At 29.9% G+C, this 20809-nt stretch overlaps 4 protein-coding genes and 1 long non-coding RNA gene across 9 annotated transcripts; 2 read left to right on the plus strand and 3 right to left on the minus strand.

Moving 5' to 3' along the window:
* Positions 1–118: 118 nt before the first annotated feature.
* On the plus strand, positions 119–6985 carry LOC130673715 (ATP-binding cassette subfamily G member 4). Its single transcript, XM_057478869.1, has 11 exons — positions 119–365; positions 2465–2734; positions 2837–3020; positions 3093–3216; positions 3281–3426; positions 4292–4415; positions 4506–4740; positions 4813–4946; positions 5013–5181; positions 5760–6016; positions 6395–6985. Exons 2-11 carry the CDS (start codon positions 2536–2538, stop codon positions 6737–6739), a joined length of 1917 nt encoding a protein of 638 aa, XP_057334852.1. The 5' UTR covers positions 119–365; positions 2465–2535; the 3' UTR covers positions 6740–6985.
* A 38-nt stretch (positions 6986–7023) lies between these two features.
* Positions 7024–10450, minus strand: LOC130673716 (ATP-binding cassette sub-family G member 4-like). 2 transcript variants are annotated; one of them, XM_057478871.1, is made up of 8 exons: positions 10295–10450; positions 9474–9680; positions 8985–9292; positions 8528–8912; positions 8214–8455; positions 7976–8144; positions 7597–7697; positions 7024–7527 (listed from the first exon to the last, which is right to left on the minus strand). In XM_057478871.1, the coding sequence occupies exons 2-8, from the start codon at positions 9667–9669 to the stop codon at positions 7024–7026; spliced, it is 1905 nt and encodes a 634-aa protein (XP_057334854.1). In that variant the 5' UTR covers positions 9670–9680; positions 10295–10450. The 2 variants fall into 2 exon arrangements, with proteins under 2 accessions (XP_057334854.1, XP_057334853.1); XM_057478870.1 differs by lacking the exon at positions 10295–10450 and adding an exon at positions 9907–10154.
* LOC130673730 (uncharacterized) lies at positions 10150–13106 on the plus strand. The gene is made up of 2 exons (XR_008990931.1): positions 10150–10364; positions 10905–13106. It is a non-coding gene; the product is annotated as an uncharacterized LOC130673730 (long non-coding RNA).
* Positions 10795–15736, minus strand: LOC130673719 (ATP-binding cassette sub-family G member 4-like). 2 transcript variants are annotated; one of them, XM_057478876.1, is made up of 10 exons: positions 14920–15736; positions 14315–14432; positions 13806–13986; positions 13549–13694; positions 13200–13441; positions 12835–13106; positions 12588–12756; positions 12263–12519; positions 11182–11336; positions 10795–11106 (listed from the first exon to the last, which is right to left on the minus strand). In XM_057478876.1, the coding sequence occupies exons 1-10, from the start codon at positions 15014–15016 to the stop codon at positions 10917–10919; spliced, it is 1827 nt and encodes a 608-aa protein (XP_057334859.1). In that variant the 5' UTR covers positions 15017–15736; the 3' UTR covers positions 10795–10916. The 2 variants fall into 2 exon arrangements, with proteins under 2 accessions (XP_057334859.1, XP_057334860.1); XM_057478877.1 differs by lacking the exons at positions 10795–11106; positions 11182–11336 and having other exon boundaries at positions 12275–12411; positions 12477–12519.
* Positions 15737–15886: 150 nt separating this feature from the next.
* Positions 15887–19991, minus strand: LOC130673718 (ATP-binding cassette sub-family G member 4-like). 3 transcript variants are annotated; one of them, XM_057478873.1, is made up of 10 exons: positions 19596–19990; positions 18955–19072; positions 18446–18626; positions 18189–18334; positions 17842–18083; positions 17475–17767; positions 17203–17371; positions 16851–17107; positions 16249–16403; positions 15887–16171 (listed from the first exon to the last, which is right to left on the minus strand). In XM_057478873.1, the coding sequence occupies exons 1-10, from the start codon at positions 19690–19692 to the stop codon at positions 15982–15984; spliced, it is 1848 nt and encodes a 615-aa protein (XP_057334856.1). In that variant the 5' UTR covers positions 19693–19990; the 3' UTR covers positions 15887–15981. The 3 variants fall into 3 exon arrangements, with proteins under 3 accessions (XP_057334856.1, XP_057334857.1, XP_057334858.1); XM_057478874.1 differs by lacking the exon at positions 19596–19990 and adding an exon at positions 18782–18856 and having other exon boundaries at positions 18955–19070; XM_057478875.1 differs by lacking the exons at positions 15887–16171; positions 16249–16403 and having other exon boundaries at positions 16905–17064; positions 19596–19991.
* Between the last annotated feature and the right edge of the window lie 818 nt (positions 19992–20809).

The following is a 20809-nucleotide window of genomic DNA, read 5'->3' on the forward strand; positions in this document are numbered from 1 at the left end:
TATTTAATGAAGAGGGAGGATAGAATCGCTCGTGGTTACAAAAACGAGGGTCATGCATATAAAGAAGAGGGGAACTGAACTGGATAGATGAGAATTCTGGAGAGTAAAGTGCATGTAACATACAGCAAACACTTAATAGTTGTAAGAGAAAGGGAACACGTTGTGGGCCTTAGACACTATGCCACAAAGAATCTGATCTGTCAGTCAGTCTTGAGTCTTCTATCCAATAACATTTAATTTTAAACAAATTATTTTATTTTTTTTATAATTTATTCATTATTTTAATTTATTCTTTTATCGTTTAATAAAATCCCGTCAAGTGTAAACATGTTCGTTATCGTTGAAATAAATCGGAGTAACTGAAGGTATTTTTATTTTTTTTTAAATATTTATTTTACGAGTTTTAAATAAATTTATCTGTTTTTTTAAATTTATTGACGTTTTAACATTTTTAATTATAATTTATTCGATTCATTTTTAAATATTATTACACATTAAATTATAATTTTTATTACTTAATATCACAAAATTACTTGGCGGTAAATTAAAAAGTTTTTACTGAGAATTTATTTCGAAGCCGGTTACCCTTTCACTGAAATTAAACCCAATAATTTGTGATACTTTTGATATAAAGAAAGTGAAAACGCGGTGATCTAGTTTAAATTTTTAAAATAAGTAATAAACGTAAACATAATCATAAATATAAACATAAGTTCAATGAGGGGAATGTAAATTCAAATAGAAACAATTAAGCTGTCGTAAAAAGTGAATATGGAAATTAATTTTTTTATTACTTTTGAAAACTAGTCATGTCTAGTAAATAAATGTACTGTCATTTAAGTAAACAATAAGAGGTTCAACGAATCCGGACAATCCTTGAATTTGAAAAAAAAATTCAAATTTAATAAAATAAATTTCGCGGAAAAAAAAAATAAAAATAAAAATGACGGACGACCTTAACTATAAATTATTAAATAATATTTTGTTGTTTATAAATCGAGTAAATTGACAAATTAATACTCTTATCTATTTAGATTTTATGTCAACATTATTTACAATAATAATATATATACTTATGCAATTTTAATCGTGGAATATATAAATATTTATAATTAATATAAGAGTTTATGGATCTCTTATTATAATTAAATAAATTTTATACTATTATCTGATTATTTTTATGTTTTATTTATACTTATTATTATATTTATTGTTCCCACGTTTTTTAAAATTAAATAAAACGTTTTGACAGAGAAGATTCATTGTCATTCAAATATATGTTACAACTACATGTGACTCATGTTTGCTAACGAACTTTGCTCACACGTTTATCATTTTTTACTCATTGTTATTATCAATTTTTTTTTTTTCACTCCTCAGTTTTGTTTAATGTTATATTATTTGAGTGACTGATCTACTTTAATATCATGATATTTAATTTTAAGAAACGTAAAAAAGTTTTGAATAAAATCCCGCGATGACGAATCTGTAGAACGGGTTTTTTATTATAAATAAAAAACGTAAGAGTATAAGGAAAAAACCAAAGGAAAAAATTTCCGCTTATCATCATCAATATTAAAATATTTTTTTAAAATAACAGAAACAAATACAACTATTTATAAAATGCGGAAGATTTCATACATTCTCCGTTTCGTTTGTTATTTATTTTTATATTCAATACCAACTTATTATATTATTTTAATTAATTTACAGTAATTATTTAATGTCAGTAAAAAAGATAAATTTTTTTCAAATAAATTCATGTGTTTTTTGTCTTTAAATAAAAATTGCGGCTGAATTATTAAACTTATGAAAAAAATCAATGAATACTTTTTTGTAGCAAATTTAATTTGCAATAAAAAAGTTCCTTATAAATATTTATTTTATCTCCATAGTTAATGAGATAATTTGCTTTGATTAAAAAAATTTTTTAATTACACGTTTTTAATTCATATATCTTTGAATTGATATTACGGCTTAATTATTTAAAATATAAGGAAAACATATAAAAACTTATTTGTAGGAAATTAAATTTCCTACAAAAAAGATCATATACATTTTTTGTTAAATTTCCATAGTTAGCGAGATATCGTGACTTGAAATAAAAAAGTAGGAATTTAAAAAGAAAAAAATTTTTATTTTTATTATTTCGCTTAAACTAACAATAATAATAAATAATAATAATAAGTAGGGGTTAAAATATTGTAAAAAAAAAAATAAAGATGATTAATACATTTGTTTTATAATAAAGTAAAACACAATAATGGACTTTGGTTTCAAGTACGAGCAGCAACCTCTTATTGGCCTTCGATCTCAATTGATTTATTGAATTTATCATTTATACCCAAAGAAACTGACTGACTATCTAATCTAATCTTCCATCAACGCACCGACAAATCATTTATTCGGAATCCACCACCAAAAAATCTATAAAACACAATAATTATCCACGGTTTTATTGTAGATCATCGACCGCTCAATAATTAACCTCAGGGAATAACAAAGATCCGACACAATAAACAATAAATACAAGCCATGGAAGTATTGATGAACGAAGCCTCCAACATACCGCAAATTTCCGGTCATGCTGGTGACCCGCAATCAAAAACTGGTAAATACAATCCGGATAATTCCAATCAGGAATTATCTTTACGGAAGACAGTAAAAGAGCACGAGGCAGCTGACATTTCTTTCGAAGATCTTCGTTACAAGGTTTCCATCGGATTCCGTCGGGGTAATTTTTTATTCCGGCATCTAATTATAATCACAGTGATTAGTTCTTGTCAATGTGGACATCAATCATTAACTCTTATCGTTTTTTATTTTTTTTTTGTAGGAACTAAAGAAATTCTACATGGAATACACGGAAGATTACCAGCAAAACAACTTATCGCTATCATGGGTCCATCTGGAGCTGGAAAATCGACGTTGCTTGACATTCTCTCCGGCTACAGATTAACCGGAATTCAAGGAACTATTAAAGTTAATGGCGAGGTTCGTGATATTGATACATTTAGAAGGTAATTTATATATTTTTCATCCTTTCTTGATCATTCTAGTCTTCTTTACTCACTTGTTGTTTTTTATTTCAGAACCAGTGCGTATATCACTCAAGATGACCGGCTCCAACCGTTACTAACTGTCTCGGAAAATATGTGGGTCGCTGCAGACTTAAAATTAGGAACTAATATTTCCAAGCAGACAAAATTATCAATTGTAAGTATTTTATTTATTTTATTAAATATTTAAATTGTTTATTTATTTACTTATTTATCAATAGATTAAAGAAACATTAATTACACTCGGATTAAGTGAGCATGTTAACACAAGATCAGACAGATTGAGCGGTGGTCAAAAGAAAAGATTATCAATAGCATTGGAATTAGTTAACGATCCCACTGTTATGTTTTTAGATGAACCTACGACGTAAGTAATTGATAAAATTATCATACATTTGCAACTATAAAGAAAAAATTTGTTTTCTATAATTTAATTTATGAAATAAATATCGCAATCATCAATAATTAATTTTATCACTTCGCAAATTAAAAATAATTAATTTCTTTAATTTGTTGGACAAAAATTTTGTCTCAATTTTAATAGCTTATTATTTATTGATTCACTGTACGAAATTTGCGGAGTGAATGCGGATTTAAATAAAATTCAGGCCACTCTGAATTTACTCCCGATTTTTGAGTGAAATGTAAAAAGAGCGGTGTTAAAAATGGACTCATTTTAACTCCGCCCGGTGTAAAAATGAAATTACACCGGTGTAGGAGGAGTAATTCACCGGTGTTAAAAATACCGGTGTTAAAGCAGGGTAACCGGTGTAAAAGCGGAGTAATATCGGTGTAAAAACAGAGTAAACGGTGTAAAAGCGTTTACTCTGTTTTTACACCGATATTACTCCGCTTTTACACAATATCGGTGTAAAAGCGGGGTAACATATCATTTATTAACAAGTATAGTGATCGAGTAAGTAAAAATATTCACAAAGTAAAATATTTTAACACCGGTAATGAATATCTACACCGGCGGCGGCGTTATTTTAACACCGGATAATTTTTTTTAACACCGGTACAGAATATTTACACCGGCGGTAGCGTTATTTTAACACCGGATAATTTTTTTTAACACCGGTACAGAATATTTACACCGGCGGCGGCGTTATTTTCACACCGCTTTTAGGGGTAAATTTAACACCGCTAATTTTAACACCTACACCGCTTGGACTTACCCCGGTGATTTTTTACAGTGTGTAATTATTAATTATTGATTGAATTATTTACAGAGGCTTAGACAGCTCAACTTGTACGCAAGTAGTAAATTTATTAAAAGTCTTAGCGAGACAAAATCGAACGATTGTTTGTACCATTCATCAACCGAGCGCTTCACTATTCCAGCTTTTTGATCATGTAAGTGATTTAATAAATATATACGTAGCGTAAGTGGTATTTAATTGAATTAAAGGTTTGGCTACTATAGGGTGTTAATTTAATTTGCAGGTACTGATACTAGCTAAAGGTACGTGCTTGTACCAAGGAGCAACAGGTCAATTAATTCCCTTTCTGGAGAGCGTTAAGCTTCCATGTCCAATGTATCATAATCCGGCGGATTACGCGATTGAATTGGCTTGCGGTGAATACGGGGATGATAAAATTGAAACTCTGATACATGCCACGCAAAATGGAAAAAGTTCTCAGTGGTTCGGCAACGCGATCCCGGTTGAAGATTTCAAAAGTAATTAAATAACTCGATAATTGAAACTTATAATAGGTTTCAGTAAATCAAATTTGTTTTTTTTTTTTCTAGAAAACGCAAATGGCATGAAAAGTGACAAGAGATATAGAATTACTAAAAGAAAACCATCTTTGCAAGCGACCTCGCAGATGCATCAACTGAAAGTTCTTCTTTATCGCGGATACATCAAGTGCAAACGTGACGCTGTTAGTTATCCTTTTTTAAATTTATTTTATTATGTCATTTATTTATTTAATCTATTGATATTATAGACTTTGACACATCTGCGTATTATCGTAAATATTGTTACTGGAATAATGCTGGGGATGTTATTTATTCAATCTGGTAATGAAGGCTCGAGAGTATTGGAGAATTATAATCTTCTTTTTGCTATTTTAATTCATCATATGATGACTTCGATGATGTTAACTATTCTTACATGTGCGTATATTTATGTTTTATTTTGTTGTTACAAAATCTGTTACTTTTTATTGACGTTAAAAAAATAATTATTGTAAACATTTCGACATTTCGTACGTCAGTTGGCTAAAATGTGTATTAGTTGACAAGCAATGACTAATAATTATTATTCTGCTCCGTTCCTAAGAACTTCGGGATTAAAAAATAAAATCATTTCGCATACTGAGTTTTTTTTTAGCGAACGGATTTTGGAGTGACGGGATTTTATTTAAATCGGCATTTACTCCAATCCGGAGTTTTAGCTAAAATCCCGGTGTGAATTTCACTACGAATTTAATGCGCATTCATACCTCAATTTTTTCCAGTGTACAATAATTTTTTAATAGTAAAGTTACTTATGATAAACATAAAAAATTTAAAAATTGAAACTTTGAACTTTAACATCGTCAATAAAAAGTTAACAGATCTAAAAGAATTATTATCTCTGGTTAAAAAATCGAATTGGAAATTTATCTTTTGATTGCACAATAAGATTTTACAATCAGCGATCAATAAATATAAAGTACATTTATTTAAAATAGATAATATTCTTGTTACAGTTCCCACAGAAATAAATATTCTAAAAAAGGAACATTTCAACAGATGGTATACTTTAAAAATGTTTTATTTATCAATAACAATTATTGATATTCCCGTGACATTTTTATGCTGCCTACTATTTTCTATAATTATTTACTTAATGTCTGGACAATTGTTAGAGATCGAAAGGTTCTCCATGTTTTTTCTTATCAGCATAATGGTTGTTTTTGTTGCTCAAAGCTTTGGTCTTATGATCGGAGCTGTTTTTAATGTTGTTGTAAGTTTACTTCAATTAATTAATTAATTCCTTTATTTGGGGCCGTTCATAAAATACGTTCACACTTTGGGGGGGGGGGGGGGGGTAAAAAAAAACATCAAACCATTTTACAAATTTTTCTCTCAGTTTTTTTTTAATTTAATTTTTTTTCTGATAGAAAGTCTTTCATTTTCATATTTGTAAATATAGAAATAATTCTACATATATATTTCCGCCATAATAGGGAGGGGATCTTTAATTTGTGACGCAATATTGATAAGGGGACCGTAGAAAATGTGACGAAGGGGGGGGGGGGGTCTAAAGAAGTCAAATTTTGCGTGACGTATTTTATGAACCCCTTCATTAAATAAATGAATGATCTACATAAATTATTTACAGAATGGTACATTTGCTGGACCAACGTTGTCAGTGCCCATGATGATGTTCGCTGGATTCGGTGTGTCTTTACGCGACCTGCCGCGTTATTTAAAATGGGGTAGTTACGTAAGTTACCTACGCTTTGGTCTCGAAGGCTACGTCGCCGCAATATATGGACTCAATAGGCAGGATCTTGAGTGCGTTGAAGTTTACTGTCACTACAAAAAACCTAAAATATTTTTAAAAGACGTTGCAATGAGAGAAGATCAATTTTTAAACGACGTTATTGCCCTCTTAGTAATGCTTATAGCCACTCGTACTTTAGCTTACTATCTTCTTAGATGGAAATTAAAAGCTTCCCGATAAACTGGCACTTATAAATAATTAGCGATATTTATATTAAATTAATTTCTTATTAATCAATAATTAAAAAAGAAATGAATTACCTCAATTTAAGTCATGAGTTTTTAAAAAATTCGTGAACAAGATACTCATAAATAACTTTATGGAAAATGATGATTTATTTTTTTTAAGTATTAATGAATTTTTGTTTTAAAAAAATTTTTATCTTATAAATATGTATAAATAATAAATAAGATTGTATAAAATATATCAATTGTTAAGTATATATATACAATTAATGTCATGTGTTATTTAAAAACATTAATTATGCGCCATTTTAGAACCAGATAAATTAACGTGTGAATAATTAAAATCCAGCTGCAAAGTATGACAATTATTACCGGAAATGTCGTTGAAGGCATGTCCATGTATGACAAAATAAATTTCGGCTTACGGAGAATACAAAAGTCAGTCGTGCAGTTCAAAATTGGGCGGTCATTTCCGTAGACCGATTGCATTATTCCCTCGAAAGCGTAACGGAAGAAACTGATTGCTGATAAGGGATAAAAGTACGACGATATCTCGGAGAGTTTTATGAAAAAACCTGCGAATAGAAACATGGGAATGTTGAGAGCTGGCACAAGAAAACAGCCGACGTGGGTATTGAATGCTGCTCCAGCGAGGATTCCAAATGATTGGGCCAAAATAGATATGAGGAAGCACATCAGCCATACTTTTATAAATCTGTCGCATTCCAAGGGTTGGCCGGTCAAGCAGTAGGCGATTATTAGAAAACATGTTGGGCATAGAATCTAATAAAGGATCAATTTGTTGAGTTATTTGGTTTAAAGTCTTGGTAATTTTTGAAATAAATATCAAACCTGTAGTGGGAGGTCGGTTATTATTTTTGAGATGTAATAAGTACACAGGCTGTACCAATTATTTAAATGCTCTCGGGCAAAGACTGCGGCTTCGATGGGAACTGAAATTAAATATAAATATTTATTATTATTTATTTATTTAGAAATTAAATGTAAGAAGACCGGTAGCTTTCAATAATCAAAATAAAATTTTTGGAAACTTAAGGAATATTTTTTTTGATGGTAAAAAAACTGTAATTAATTATTTAAATTTTTAAATTAAAATACAGAGTCAAGTATTTAAATTATTCAAATTAAGCGCGAATTTATCCATCAAAATTTTTGAGTTTCTGACTATAAAATATTTTGAAAGTAACAGTCCGTTAAAATAAAAACTTACACATTTGTACTGCTGGCATAGCATTGGCGAAAAATAAAAACAATAAGAAAAAAAATAAACTAGCAATATTACTGGGTGTTTTGCTGGCATCTTGACCAAAATCACGAAAAACAAGACCCAGTAGTAGCCCAATTGCTATATGAGATAATAATCTTAATTTAGTCATGGTCTGAAAAAAAAATAAATCAATTACACTTATAAATAATAAATAAAAAATTATTAAAAAATATAAAATTACATTATCACGGCAAACGCATGTCGTAGCACGACAAAGAAGAACTTGAAGTTCATTAGTCCACGGTAATGAACAGTTCTTTTTATCATACTCTTTTTTATCACAGAGATCATTGATCGGTAGAACAATCGACTTGTTATGAGAACTATCTTTCAAACTCTTCAAGAAAGACAAATAAAACTCTCCATTGAATTTCTTCAGCAATTGGCAGTCGCCAGTGCGTTGTCCCGTCGCGACTTCAATCACTAAAATCAACCTGAATTTGAAATAATGAACCACTGACCATTACTGGGCTAAATTTTTGTTGCAATTATTACCAAACTCGCAGATATTGTAGAAAGACGGGCAAGTGAATCCCGCTTGTTCGAAAGTTGTTACAATACTAGTCTGAGGTCCGCAGTAAAGATCGCGACCATCGGCGAGCACCAGGACGTTGTCGAACATCGTCATTATTCGACTACTCGGTTGATGGATCGCGCAGATTATCGTGCACCCGGACTGTGACATTTTTTTAATCAAACTGATCACTTGGCATGAAGCTGCTGAGTCCAGCCCACTCGTTGGTTCATCCAGTATCAGTACCTGAGGATTCGTGACTAATTCTACTCCAATCGACAGGCGTTTTTTTTCTCCCCCGCTTAAATTTGCAGCCATCGTTCCTAGACATTCTAGTAATCCCAATTTTTCCGCTACTTCATTCACCTGAATTATAATAAATAAATAAATTATTTAAATGAGAGAGTACTTGAGAGCATTAATAATACAAGTGCGTACAATATCTTGACACGTGCGAATATTCCTCGAAACTTTCAATCTCGTTGAATAGTACAAAGTTTCTTGAGTAGTAAGTAATGGCAATAAATCAAACTCTTGTGGAATATAGCACGTGAGTTTACGCAAAACATCTGCATCAACTTTAATCCCATTTACTGAGATATTACCGCGAATGTTTGAGCTTTTGAATCCACAGATGATACTCAGCAGACTTGTTTTCCCCGCTCCAGATGGTCCTATTATTCCGTTCAAAGAACACGCGCGAAAATAACCGCTTACAGCCCGCAAAATTTCTCTTTTGCATTTTCCTGAAAAAATGTTCGAATCATTACACTAGATAGCAGATATACTCATTGAAAAATTTTTATCTAAATGACCTTAAAATTAATGTAGATAGTAAAATTTTTCAAACATTCGATAACTCTATTTTTATTCACATGTGTAATTTTCCACTTGTTTTTTTTTTTTTTTTTTCTATAATCTATTCACCTTTTTGACTGACACGTACAGAATAATTTAAATCTCTGAAGTCAATATTAATACTGCCGGCATTCGGTTGCTGTTTAATCAAATTTTTGGTCTGAGAACTTTCAATATGAACCATCGCTCCAATCAAGGACGACTCGTTTATCAGGCCATTAATTTCATCTCCATTTTCAAGGTTCACTAAATTTTCAAGGTTCATATTTCATAATTCTAAACAACAAATAAATAAATAAAATTATTATTTGAATTTTTGAAATTCAAAACAAAGTACCGTAAATTTTTTGTAAGCGAAATCGTACAAAGTGCAAAGAAATCTTATCAAAAACAACAAACAATTTAATTAAATTTATTGCGCATATCAGTTCGATCTCTCAAACAAATTCAAATGATAAAAATTAACATAAAAAATTAATTCAATTATCTCACTCATACATACATTAATAAATTAAATATATTTATCACAATCTGCGTAATTTCACTTTGAGTTAATAGAACTTATGATTATAAATAAATATATAAATTATTATAATTTATAATACTTAATTATTTAATTTAATTCTTTTTGTTTTCTTAATAATTAATAGGTCGATATCAATTGACGTAAGTTCGTTTAAAATACAACCAGATAAGCTGGAAGTATAACTGCGACTGGTCCAAAGGCTCAGTCAGTCTTTATAAACTTAACTGACCATGATATATTAAAAATATTTAGGAGGGAGAGTGCGTTTGAGTAGGATATAATATCTTATATCTAATAAAGATAAAAAGAATAAGCGAGTTCTAAATAATAAGAGACAAAAGATCTGAATTAAAGTCATACTTGCCTTCATGCAGTTCGAGTGTTTACTCCGCGAGTGTTCAGCACAGAATGTTGCTTTTTTTTATTAAGAGATTGTGAGTATAATTTATTTTAAATTGCAATATCACGTTGTAACTTTCACAAAGTTTAATGAACCAATGGAAAGTATGCAGTTTGACTAGTTTTTTGTATATAAATATATAAATATACATATATATGTACTGTTTTTGAAGTAAAATTCATTCATTTACACTCTTACTTTCATATATATAACTTGTCCTTAAATTAATTAATTGTTTTCATTCAATTAATTTTTTTAATATAAATTTATTTAATTATGACAAAACTTATTATTATTAATTTTTTTATATATAATTATTATAAAAATAAAACTAATTTTTAGACCTAAGATTTATCTAAATCAGATCTAAAAGTCTTTCAAATTTTTTCTAGCAAAATTTTGAAATTTCTACATGTTAATTATTTTTAATTTTGATCTACAGTATTTTTAATTTCATAATTACTAATTAGTGTAATTATTGTTATTAATTTTAATTGTAAAACAATAATATTATGACTAGAATAGATTTAAAAATATATTTGTAAAAAAATTTAACTAATAATTTTATTTCTAGTTTATAAAAATATCAAATTAATTTTTTCAAACGTAACCGAAGAGTGATATAAGCCAATATATCAAGTAAAAAATATAAACAAAATAATATTAACATTGAAAACCAATAGTCGACGTTAATCATTCCCATTTCATGCATAAGTTTTTTTGGAAATGCAAAATGACAATAATCATCAGAGCACTTCATTTTTCGTCTATCGAATCTGTAATATAAATAAATTTGATTAATAAACTGGTTTAACTTGATTAATAAAAAGTTAAGTGAACTTATGACCTACCCATACATAGAGGCCATCGCAGTTTCAAATCCATATTTGAGAAAGGATGCGTGGAAAAGCCATTGGAGATAAGAAGGTGCGTCATTTATGTGGACAAAGAATCCACTGAATATAACAAAGGGCATTATTAACAGAGGTCCAAGGATTACGCTGTTCTGTGGACATGTTAATGAATTTTTAGTAAAATTTACTCCGAAGGGGAGTTTATTTTAATATTAAGGTCATTCTCAGACCCTCCCCCCACTTTTTAAAAATATGCTATGACTTTCAACAGAAATTTGTTGAATAAATTTTAGCCAACAAAATTTAAAAATTCGAATTATAAAATTGACATCACAATTTTACTGAAATTTATTTAACGAATTTTGTTTAACTCCTAATTGATATCAAGTGTAAATAACTTTTTTTTAATCTATATATCGACGATATTACGACTTGTCCTTTTTTCAGTTAATGCTTCAATTTTTTTTTAATTAATTGATAAAAATTTGATACGCTTATGACAGTTGAAAGTCATTAAAAATTTTTAAAAAGTGGAGGGCACTGTCTGAGAATGGCCTTAAAATTCCAAATCGGAGTGAGTGCCGATTTAAATAAAGTCCCCATCACTCCGAAATCACTCCGCTGGCAAAACAAACTCTCTATTTACTCCGTATGCGGAGTGATTTTTCGTAAATCTCCGGAATTCCAAGTGATGAAATGACTTCGAATTGAAATAAAATTCGTAATTACTCCGAATTCACTCCCGATTTTTTACAGTGCAGTCAAATTTTTTTTTATTAATTGTCTAATTTCTTTAATGACACGGCATAGACTAAATTTTTTTTATTAACAAAAATAAATACCATCGTCTTTTTTCCCGCGTAATTTAAATTACATTCAAGTTATACAGATAAATTGATTTATCTCGATACTTGGCAATAGAACAGAGTTTAAACCATAAAGGCGCGAATTTAAGTCAAGATCTTTTCAACGATACAAAATTTAATCATTATCTAATTCTATCATATGGATATGGCTGAGACGAAATTTTTCTTAATATAGACAATAATAAAATAAAATAAGTTGTATATTAAAATACCTGAACACTCATTCCGGTTCCAACAATAACACCGATAATTTGCGCAACTAGACTGACAGTAACGCAAACAGCGGACAGTAATGCAAATCTTCTACCCTCGGGTATTTGTCCGGTCATAAAGTAAACAATGAGAGTGTAAATTGAAACAGCTATTATTTGAATAGGTAAATCAGCAAATTTGTTAGCTAGATAAAACGAACGTAATTTATACCACCTGTTGAAATGTTCTCGTGTTGCTATCGGTACTGCCGTTGGAACTATTAAATAAATTAATTATTAATTCATTGATTTAATTTTTTTTTTATTAAAAAATTTAAATACTCACATGTTATTATTGTCGCACTGAATGCAGAAAACATTAAAAACATGAGATTAAAAAATATTAAATTGAAATTATCCAGAGCGTAAGCGGCGTCTTCGCCTATGTCGTAATAAATAACACCGACGATAAGGGCAATTATGCAATGCATCGACAGTCGGGTGAATGTTAAGACCTGGAAAAAAAATAAAAATTGATTAAGACAATTGGAATTCTAATTAGTAAGTATTTTATTGTTATCGGTAATTTTTACTTTATCTCTAGATAATTTGATGGCGTTTCTTTTAATTAAAATGTACAGCTGTTGTAGAAATCCAGTGGCATAGTACCCGGGCTTTTTATTTATTACATCAGTGTCATTGTCTTCAGGAATTTCGAGACTCAGTCCTCGACGGAAAGGACAATCGACTCTCCAAGCTATTTTTTCACTAGAAACTGATCTCCAGTCATTGCACTTGCCGTTGTCAATTGAGTCGACAAGTTTTTTGTTCCAGTTACCGTAATCGCCGTTGCATATTTCCAACACTAATTGTGATATGAGAAACAGCTTAAGTTGTTAACATTTAAAGTATGAATAAATAAAGATTAGGATGGAAAAAAAAGTACAAATGAACATACAAAAGTCAGCGGGATTATGATAAGTAGGGCAGTGTAATCCGTGCTTGGCTAAATACGGCAGTATAGAGTTAGTTCCTCCTGTATAGACACAACGACCTTCTACGACGACGTACAAATGGTCCAGCATGTCGAAAAGTGTTGCACTAGGTTGGTGAATTGTCATGATGATCGTACGAGGACCTTCTCTTGCCAGCGCTCGAAGCAAATTAATGCACTGTTTAGATGTAACGATATCGAGACCGCTACAAAAAATATCATACATTAATTATTAATAAATAATTTATTAATATTTTTTGCTGATATTAAAACATTAATGCATGTTTTCTACATTTTATTTTATCTTTATTACCTCGTTGGCTCATCAAAAAACATAACTGGTGGATTATTAACAAGCTCGAGAGCAATTGCTAGTCTTTTTCTCTGTCCTCCGCTCAAAAGCGACGTCCTTGTATGTCTGCATGACTCGAGACCTAGTGCGAAAATAATTTGGTCGACCTGAAATAAAATTACTATATATTTTACTGCCACAATTGTTTGGTCGTTATAATATTTAGTGAAGTTTATTTACGACAAAAGTAGAATAGGAGGAACAAAAAATTTTATTACCCTTTGTGCTTTGTCATGATTATTCCAGCCAAGTTTAAGATTCGCTGCAATATAAACGCTCTCCTCGACAGTAAGAAGAGGCTCGAGGTGGTCGTCTTGCATTATGTACGCAGATGATCGACGGAACTCCGCAAGATCACGAGGATTACCGTTTACAGAGACTGTGCCGCTTTTTTGGACCCTAGTTTTAATAAAATTATTATTTTATTATAGACAAATGTCATGCTCTAGCTTCACCTCTTTTATTTTATGATACTTAAGATAATTTATATTTTATTGTTTAAATAAATTGTTGGATAATAATGCTGTAGACTTATTAATATCTCACGTGCTTACTAATATATATCTATCAAGTTTTGCACCTGCTACGCACTTCTTGCAAATCATTGTGACACAAAGACATTCAGATAACTAAGTATTAAAAAAGTAATAATAATGCCGCGACTGTATATTAATTATTTATCTAGAATAAAAGTGTATTATAAATAATTAAATTTTTCATCCCGTACGTAAAACCGGCTAAAATATCCATAAGCGTCGACTTTCCAGCTCCAGAAGGTCCCATTATCGCCGTCAATTCTCCCACACGGAATTCGCCGCTAACTGTCGTTAATAATCGTCGGCTTTCTGGAAAAAAAAATCCATTTTTCATAGTTATTAGTCATAGAAAACATAAAATAATTATCTTGACGAAAGTATATTTAAATTTTTATTTCTATTTGTTATATGAAATTTAATTATTAGTTAACGAGCTTTGTTGAAGATATGATTATTCTTGATAAGAATATTACGCTTGGACACGTTGCTGTCAGATTATTTATTACGATGTGAAGTACAGATAAATTTGAGTTAAAGTATCGTCAAAAAAGTTATCATTTTTTACGATTTTTTTTATAACAATGAATTTAATATTAAATTATTATTATTTGTTGTGAATTATTGTAATCTTTTATTTGTTGAAAAATAAATGAAAGATAATAAAAAAAGTTAATATTTTTCTCAAAGTTTAAAGTCCGATAGTACAGACTGGGTATAATTTAAATATATTCACTTTTATCATAAATAAAAAAAAAAAAATTATCTAAAAAGTTAAAAATTTTCGAGACTCGAATACCATTCTTCAAAATTCCTGTTCTGACACAGTAAGACAGCCCATCGAAGGTCAAGTTCAGTGAACGCCTCGTGTTCTTCGGCAGCATCTTTTCTTCCATAATGATAATAATGACGATGGTTCTGAATATCAATAGACGTCACGACACCCAAGTTTCCATTGTATTTAAAAAAATTACTAAATACTTTAACCAAGGGTTTAATTACAAAACTGATCTAATGTTGATGTGATCGCGATATCCGGTAACCCGAGTAAGGAAGAAGACATACGGAAGAGTTAATAAATTAGATTGCGGTATAAACTTGATTTGATCACGATCGAGCCGCGAGCACATACTGATTCTCTGTGTAAGATAGAAAATTATTATACTCCAAGAAGTAGAGTTCGAATTGCCACGCGCTCTCTGTGCGCCAGTATACTTTGTCTCCCCACTTAATAAATTTTTAACATTTCTTCCTCTCAACCTGACAACACCTGAGGCACCTGAGTTGTTAAACAGTCACAGTGGTCACAGTCATGTTATATTCTACAGTATGCATATATAAATATTTATATGTATTATTTAAACGATATCAAGTACCTGCAGTATCGACGCAATTTAAAATAAATAAGCAGAATTTATTTGCACAAATATTATTTTTATATTTTTATTTATTATTATTTTTTAAAAATATTTGTTTTCCTTAACTGCTCATTGTAAATTAATTTAGATATTTATATAAATTAAATATAAATATTTGTTATTTAGATTCGGATCTAAAAGATGCAGTTCAGTTTATTGACATGACCTTAAATCGCTTGGAAAAGAAACAAAGCCAATTAAATTTATTGTTTAAATAAATATAAAAATTTATTGCAAGTTCCCATGAACGCTGATAGTAAAATCAGGAATTTCTAACAATCGCTCCCGAGAATTATAAATTTAATTAACTGAGAAAGTGGATTGTTTTGTTTAAAAAAAATAAGTTAATTCTTGTAAAGATATAAAATATTATATATATGTTGTTATTAAATTAGTATAAAAAATTATTGTAACATAAAAACAATGATTTGTATTTACAAAAGTTATATGATTTTTTTAAGACGAAGACGAAGAGTAATAAAAGCTATCAAGTCGAGTATGAAATATAAAATAATTAATATTATGAATGAAAACCAGTAGTTGACGTTGGTCATTCCCATTTCTTTCATTAATTTTGAGGGATAAACAAAGTGACAGTATTCTTGCGAGCAATGCATTTTCGGTCGTTCAAATCTACAAAAATTTTTGAGAATAAATAAATTTAGTTTAATTAATTAAGTTATGAGTAATGACTAATGATAATGACTTACCCGTACATAGATGCCATGGCGCATTCGAAGCCGTATTTTAAAAAAGATGAATGAAAAAACCATTGAAGAAAAACTGGAGCGTCATTCAAGTGGACAAAGAATCCACTGAATACGACAAAAGGCATAATAAAAAGTGGACCAAATATCACGCTGTTCTAAAAATTCAAAAATTTTATTTTCGCGGCTCCGCATATTTTTATTCACAAAATATTTTTCTGTTTCTCTCAATATTTTTTTCTGATCTACATATCAGCGGATTAATACAAAAAATTACTAAATTCCACCTCATAAAAAAAAAATATCGTATGGTTGTAAATATTTAATATGTGGAGTATGTAGGAGCAGTAGAATACAGCAGGGCGCGTCGGATTACTTTGCTGTATATGGAACAAAACTGACTGACACACTAAAGAAAAATTATAAAAACAATTTACAACACCTAGTTTGCTACAACATCAATCCGCTGATACACGACCGTAAAAAATTATTGAAAGGCGATAGGTTCAATATCAGATAGTTGCTGGTTAAATAAAGGCAGTACCTTCGGTACTAAAGCTACTTAACTTTAACAATTAGTCAATAAAGTAAAAAAAAATATGTACATGTATACTCAATGCGATCCCGACAATTACCCCAATCAGCTGGGCAACGAGACTGACGACAACGCAGACCATAGACCAGAGCACAAATCTTCTGACTTCTAAGATCTGTCCAGTCATAAAATAAACAATATATGTGTAGATAGTAACAGCTATTATTTGAATTGGTAAATCGGCTAATTGATTCGCTAGATAAAATGATCTCAGTTTATACCACCTGTTGAAATGTTCTCTCGTTACAATTGGCAGAGACAATGGAACTACATACAACCAAAAAATTATTTTTATAATTTAATCAATTACTTAATTAAATTATCTAATAATTTTTTTAAACTTATTCAACGCATATACATACATGTTATTATAGTGGCACTGAATGCTGAGAACATCAGAAACATTAGACTAAAAAATAGTAAATTGAAATTGTCTAGTGCGTAAGCGGCATCTTCACCAATACCGTAGTAAATAATTCCAACGATAAGCGCAATTATGCAATGCATCGACAACCGTGTGAATGTTAAGACCTAAAAAAAGAGACGGACAATTTAAGTACGTAATCATAATAATTTTTTTTATCTTCATTAAAACTATTAATAGAAACTGAATAATTATTATAATTATACTGACTCTGTCTCGTGATAATTTAATGGCATTTCTCTTAATTAATATGTACAACTGCTGACAAAATCCAGTAGCGTAGTCTACAGAATTATTTTCAGTAATTTTGTCATCTTCTTTATCATCATCAGCAACATTGTCGTCATTTTGGTCTCTGGGGACTTCAGGATTGAATTTACTTCTAAGTCTCCAGGGAATATTTTTATTAGACTCTGATTTCCAGTCATTACACTTTCCATTATCAATTGACTCGACGAGTTTATCGTTCCAGTCCCCGTACTCGCCGTTGCAAACTTCCATTACTGAGAGAGAGTGATATGAATATTAAAATAAAATAATGATAATATAGAGTGGAAATGAAAATAAAAATACGGACGAAAGTCGGCGGGATTATGATAAGTAGGACAGTGTAATCCGTGCTTGGCTAAAAATGGCACTATGGCTTTGGTGCTTCCTGTGTAAACACAACGACCGCCGACAATCACATATAGATGGTCGATCATGTCGAAAAGTATTGCGCTGGGTTGGTGGATGTTAATTATAATTGTACATGGACCTTCTCTGGCCAGTTCCTGCATCAATTTAATACACTGCTTTGATGTCACGCTATCGAGACCACTATAAAAACGAATTGTATATTATTAATCAATACTTTATTATTATTTTTTGCTGATACTCAATACATTAATGCATGTTTTTTATATTTTATTTTATCTTTATTACCTCGTTGGCTCATCAAAAAACATAACTGGTGGATTATTAACAAGCTCGAGAGCCATTGCTAGTCTTTTTTTCTGTCCCCCGCTCAAAAATGACGTTCTTGTATGTCTGCATGACTCGAGACCTAGTGCGAAAATAATTTGGTCGACCTGAAATAAAATTACTATATATTTTACTGCCGCAATTGTTTGGTCGTTATAATATTTAGTGAAGTTTATTTACGACAAAAGTAGAATAGGAGGAACAAAAAATTTTATTACCCTTTGTGCATTGTCATGATAATTCCAGCCAAGTTTAAGATTCGCTGCAATATAAACGCTCTCCTCGACAGTAAGAAGAGGCTCGAGGTGGTCGTCTTGCATTATGTACGCAGATGATCGACGGAACTCCGCAAGATCACGAGGATTACCGTTTACAGAGACTGTGCCGCTTTTTTGGACCCTAGTTTTAATAAAATTATTATTTTATTATAGACAAATGTCAAGCTCTAGCTTCACCTCTTTTATTTTATGATACTTAAGGTAATTTATATTTTATTGTTTAAATAAATTGTTGGATAATAATGCTGTAGACTTATTAATATCTCACGTGCTTACTAATATATATCTATCAAGTTTTGCATCTGCTACGCACTTCTTGCAAATCATTGTGACACAAAGACATTCAGATAACTAAGTATTAAAAAAGTAATAATAATGCCGCGACTGTATATTAATTATTTATCTAGAATAAAAGTGTATTATAAATAATTAAATTATTCATCCCGTACGTAAATCCGGCTAAAATATCCATAAGCGTCGACTTTCCAGCTCCAGAAGGTCCCATTATCGCCGTCAATTCTCCCACACGGAATTCGCCGCTAACTGTCGTTAATAATTGTCGACTTTCTGGAAAAAAAAAAAAATAATAGAAATTATCTTCCGATATTATGAATAAATTTATATCCATCATTAATATAAACTTCTGTCCCCGCTTTTTATAACACAAATCTTTAAATTTTTTAAATAATTTTTATCTGCAGAAGTGATAAAAGAAAAAATCTCAGTGATAAGACAAACCACCTGGAGTCATTAACTCTATTGATATCGTGACTGATGAACAGATTAAGCTTTTTCTATAATTGATAATAAAAAAAACAAAGACAGATTAATTGTTAAAAAATATCTAAAGATTCATGTTATCATTAACATAAAGAGTTTCCATTATAAATAATTAATTGCGATAAATGATAAATAGCTTTTATTTAAATAGAGATAATACAAGAGTCATTCTCTTGAATTCACGCAGAGTAAATGTGCTCGCGCTATTAGATATGCAAATAATCAGTTGCCCAACAGCTTTGTTTTATAATTAAAATTCAAAAAAATTTTCTCTCATAAAGTTTATAATTTCGTAACTATAAAAAAATACCTCTCCTCAAAATTCCGGTTTTTACACAGTAGGATAGTCCATCGAAAGTCAAGTTCAATGAACGACTGGTATTTATCGGCAGCATCCTTTCCTCCATTATATATCTGATGACACTTTTTTTTAAAATTCATTGCAAGAAACTAAAGCTTCCATTGTACAATTAAATAATCTTTATAATTAATAATATACTCCGTAGAATAAACTCCGTTTTATCTCAAACAAAAATAGATAACTAGTTAACGAGTAATTAAGATAACTAAAAATTTAAAAAATCACAGAAGACATTAATTGTAAATAAAAAATTTTTAAATTATTGCGACATTTGCTCGATCACGATCGAGCGCAAACTGATCCATACAAGACTAAGATAGATATTATTGTACAGTATACTACAGAATTGATATTCGAATTAACACGCGTTCGTGCGCTACTTGATTACTTTCATAAAAAGCTTACATGTTTACTCAGCGCCTCTGTTATTAAATATTTTAAATACGACATCCGCGGCGGCGTTTAATTTTATTTCAATCGGTAAAATAATTTTATTTTATTTAATTATTGAGAAATTAATTATTTATGTCGATTCCGGAAGCCGACTGAGGTTTTTTTAACTTCCCGCTAAGAAAATCGATTATTTTCAAAATTTCGGGAAGTTATTGTTTATCAACAAATTATTTTCAAAAAAACAAAAACTAAAAATATGCACATGTAAAAAATTTAAAAAACTATAGGTGGAATTTTTTCAAATATTTTTTTTTTTAATTTATTGTTTAGAAAATATAATCCAAAAATTATTAGACGATGGCTAACTTCAGTTCCATCAACACAAGTAGTTTTTATAAATTTTTTTAAAATAAGAACATTTAAATAAACATTTTTAAGTTCTAGAGAATTTTTTAATTCATTATACACCAGAGTTTTAAAAAATTATCAATTTTGAGTCGATACTTACAATAAATGTGTTTTATAATAATTTCATTATTTAATTATTTATTAATTAATTATCTTTAATCAAAAAATAAATATTCTACATTAGCCAAAATAATTTTCTCAAAAAATATAGACGACTTGATATCTAGAATTTTTTCCAGATTTTTAAAGCCTCTTTGAGCAGCCTTCACTTGGTATCACACTCCATTTTTTATGATAAATATTAAACATGTACTTTGTTCTATTACGGACTAAAAAGTATGAGCTCAAATGTTAGCAGGCAG

Source organism: Microplitis mediator, chromosome 8, assembly GCF_029852145.1.
Source record: "Microplitis mediator isolate UGA2020A chromosome 8, iyMicMedi2.1, whole genome shotgun sequence".
In the NCBI taxonomy this organism is placed as follows: Eukaryota; Metazoa; Arthropoda; class Insecta; order Hymenoptera; family Braconidae; genus Microplitis; species Microplitis mediator.

Coding starts and splice junctions, on each gene's coding strand:
- LOC130673715 (XM_057478869.1), top strand. CDS start 2,536: ATGGAAGTATTGATGAACGAAGCCTCCAACATACCGCAAATTTCCGGT. Junction 3,217..3,280: donor AGCAGACAAAATTATCAATT/GTAAGTATTTTA, acceptor ATTTATCAATAG/ATTAAAGAAACATTAATTAC. Junction 4,416..4,505: donor TATTCCAGCTTTTTGATCAT/GTAAGTGATTTA, acceptor TTTAATTTGCAG/GTACTGATACTAGCTAAAGG.
- LOC130673716 (XM_057478871.1), bottom strand. CDS start 9,669: ATGAACCTTGAAAATTTAGTGAACCTTGAAAATGGAGATGAAATTAAT. Junction 8,913..8,984: donor TTCGCACGTGTCAAGATATT/GTACGCACTTGT, acceptor ATTATAATTCAG/GTGAATGAAGTAGCGGAAAA. Junction 7,528..7,596: donor TAACCGACCTCCCACTACAG/GTTTGATATTTA, acceptor ATCCTTTATTAG/ATTCTATGCCCAACATGTTT.
- LOC130673719 (XM_057478876.1), bottom strand. CDS start 15,016: ATGGAAGAAAAGATGCTGCCGAAGAACACGAGGCGTTCACTGAACTTG. Junction 13,695..13,805: donor ATCATGACAAAGCACAAAGG/GTAATAAAATTT, acceptor ATTTTATTTCAG/GTCGACCAAATTATTTTCGC. Junction 11,337..12,262: donor GAACCGGAATGAGTGTTCAG/GTATTTTAATAT, acceptor ACATGTCCACAG/AACAGCGTAATCCTTGGACC.
- LOC130673718 (XM_057478873.1), bottom strand. CDS start 19,692: ATGGAGGAAAGGATGCTGCCGATAAATACCAGTCGTTCATTGAACTTG. Junction 17,372..17,474: donor TTAAATTATCACGAGACAGA/GTCAGTATAATT, acceptor CTCTTTTTTTAG/GTCTTAACATTCACACGGTT. Junction 16,172..16,248: donor GCCATGGCATCTATGTACGG/GTAAGTCATTAT, acceptor AAATTTTTGTAG/ATTTGAACGACCGAAAATGC.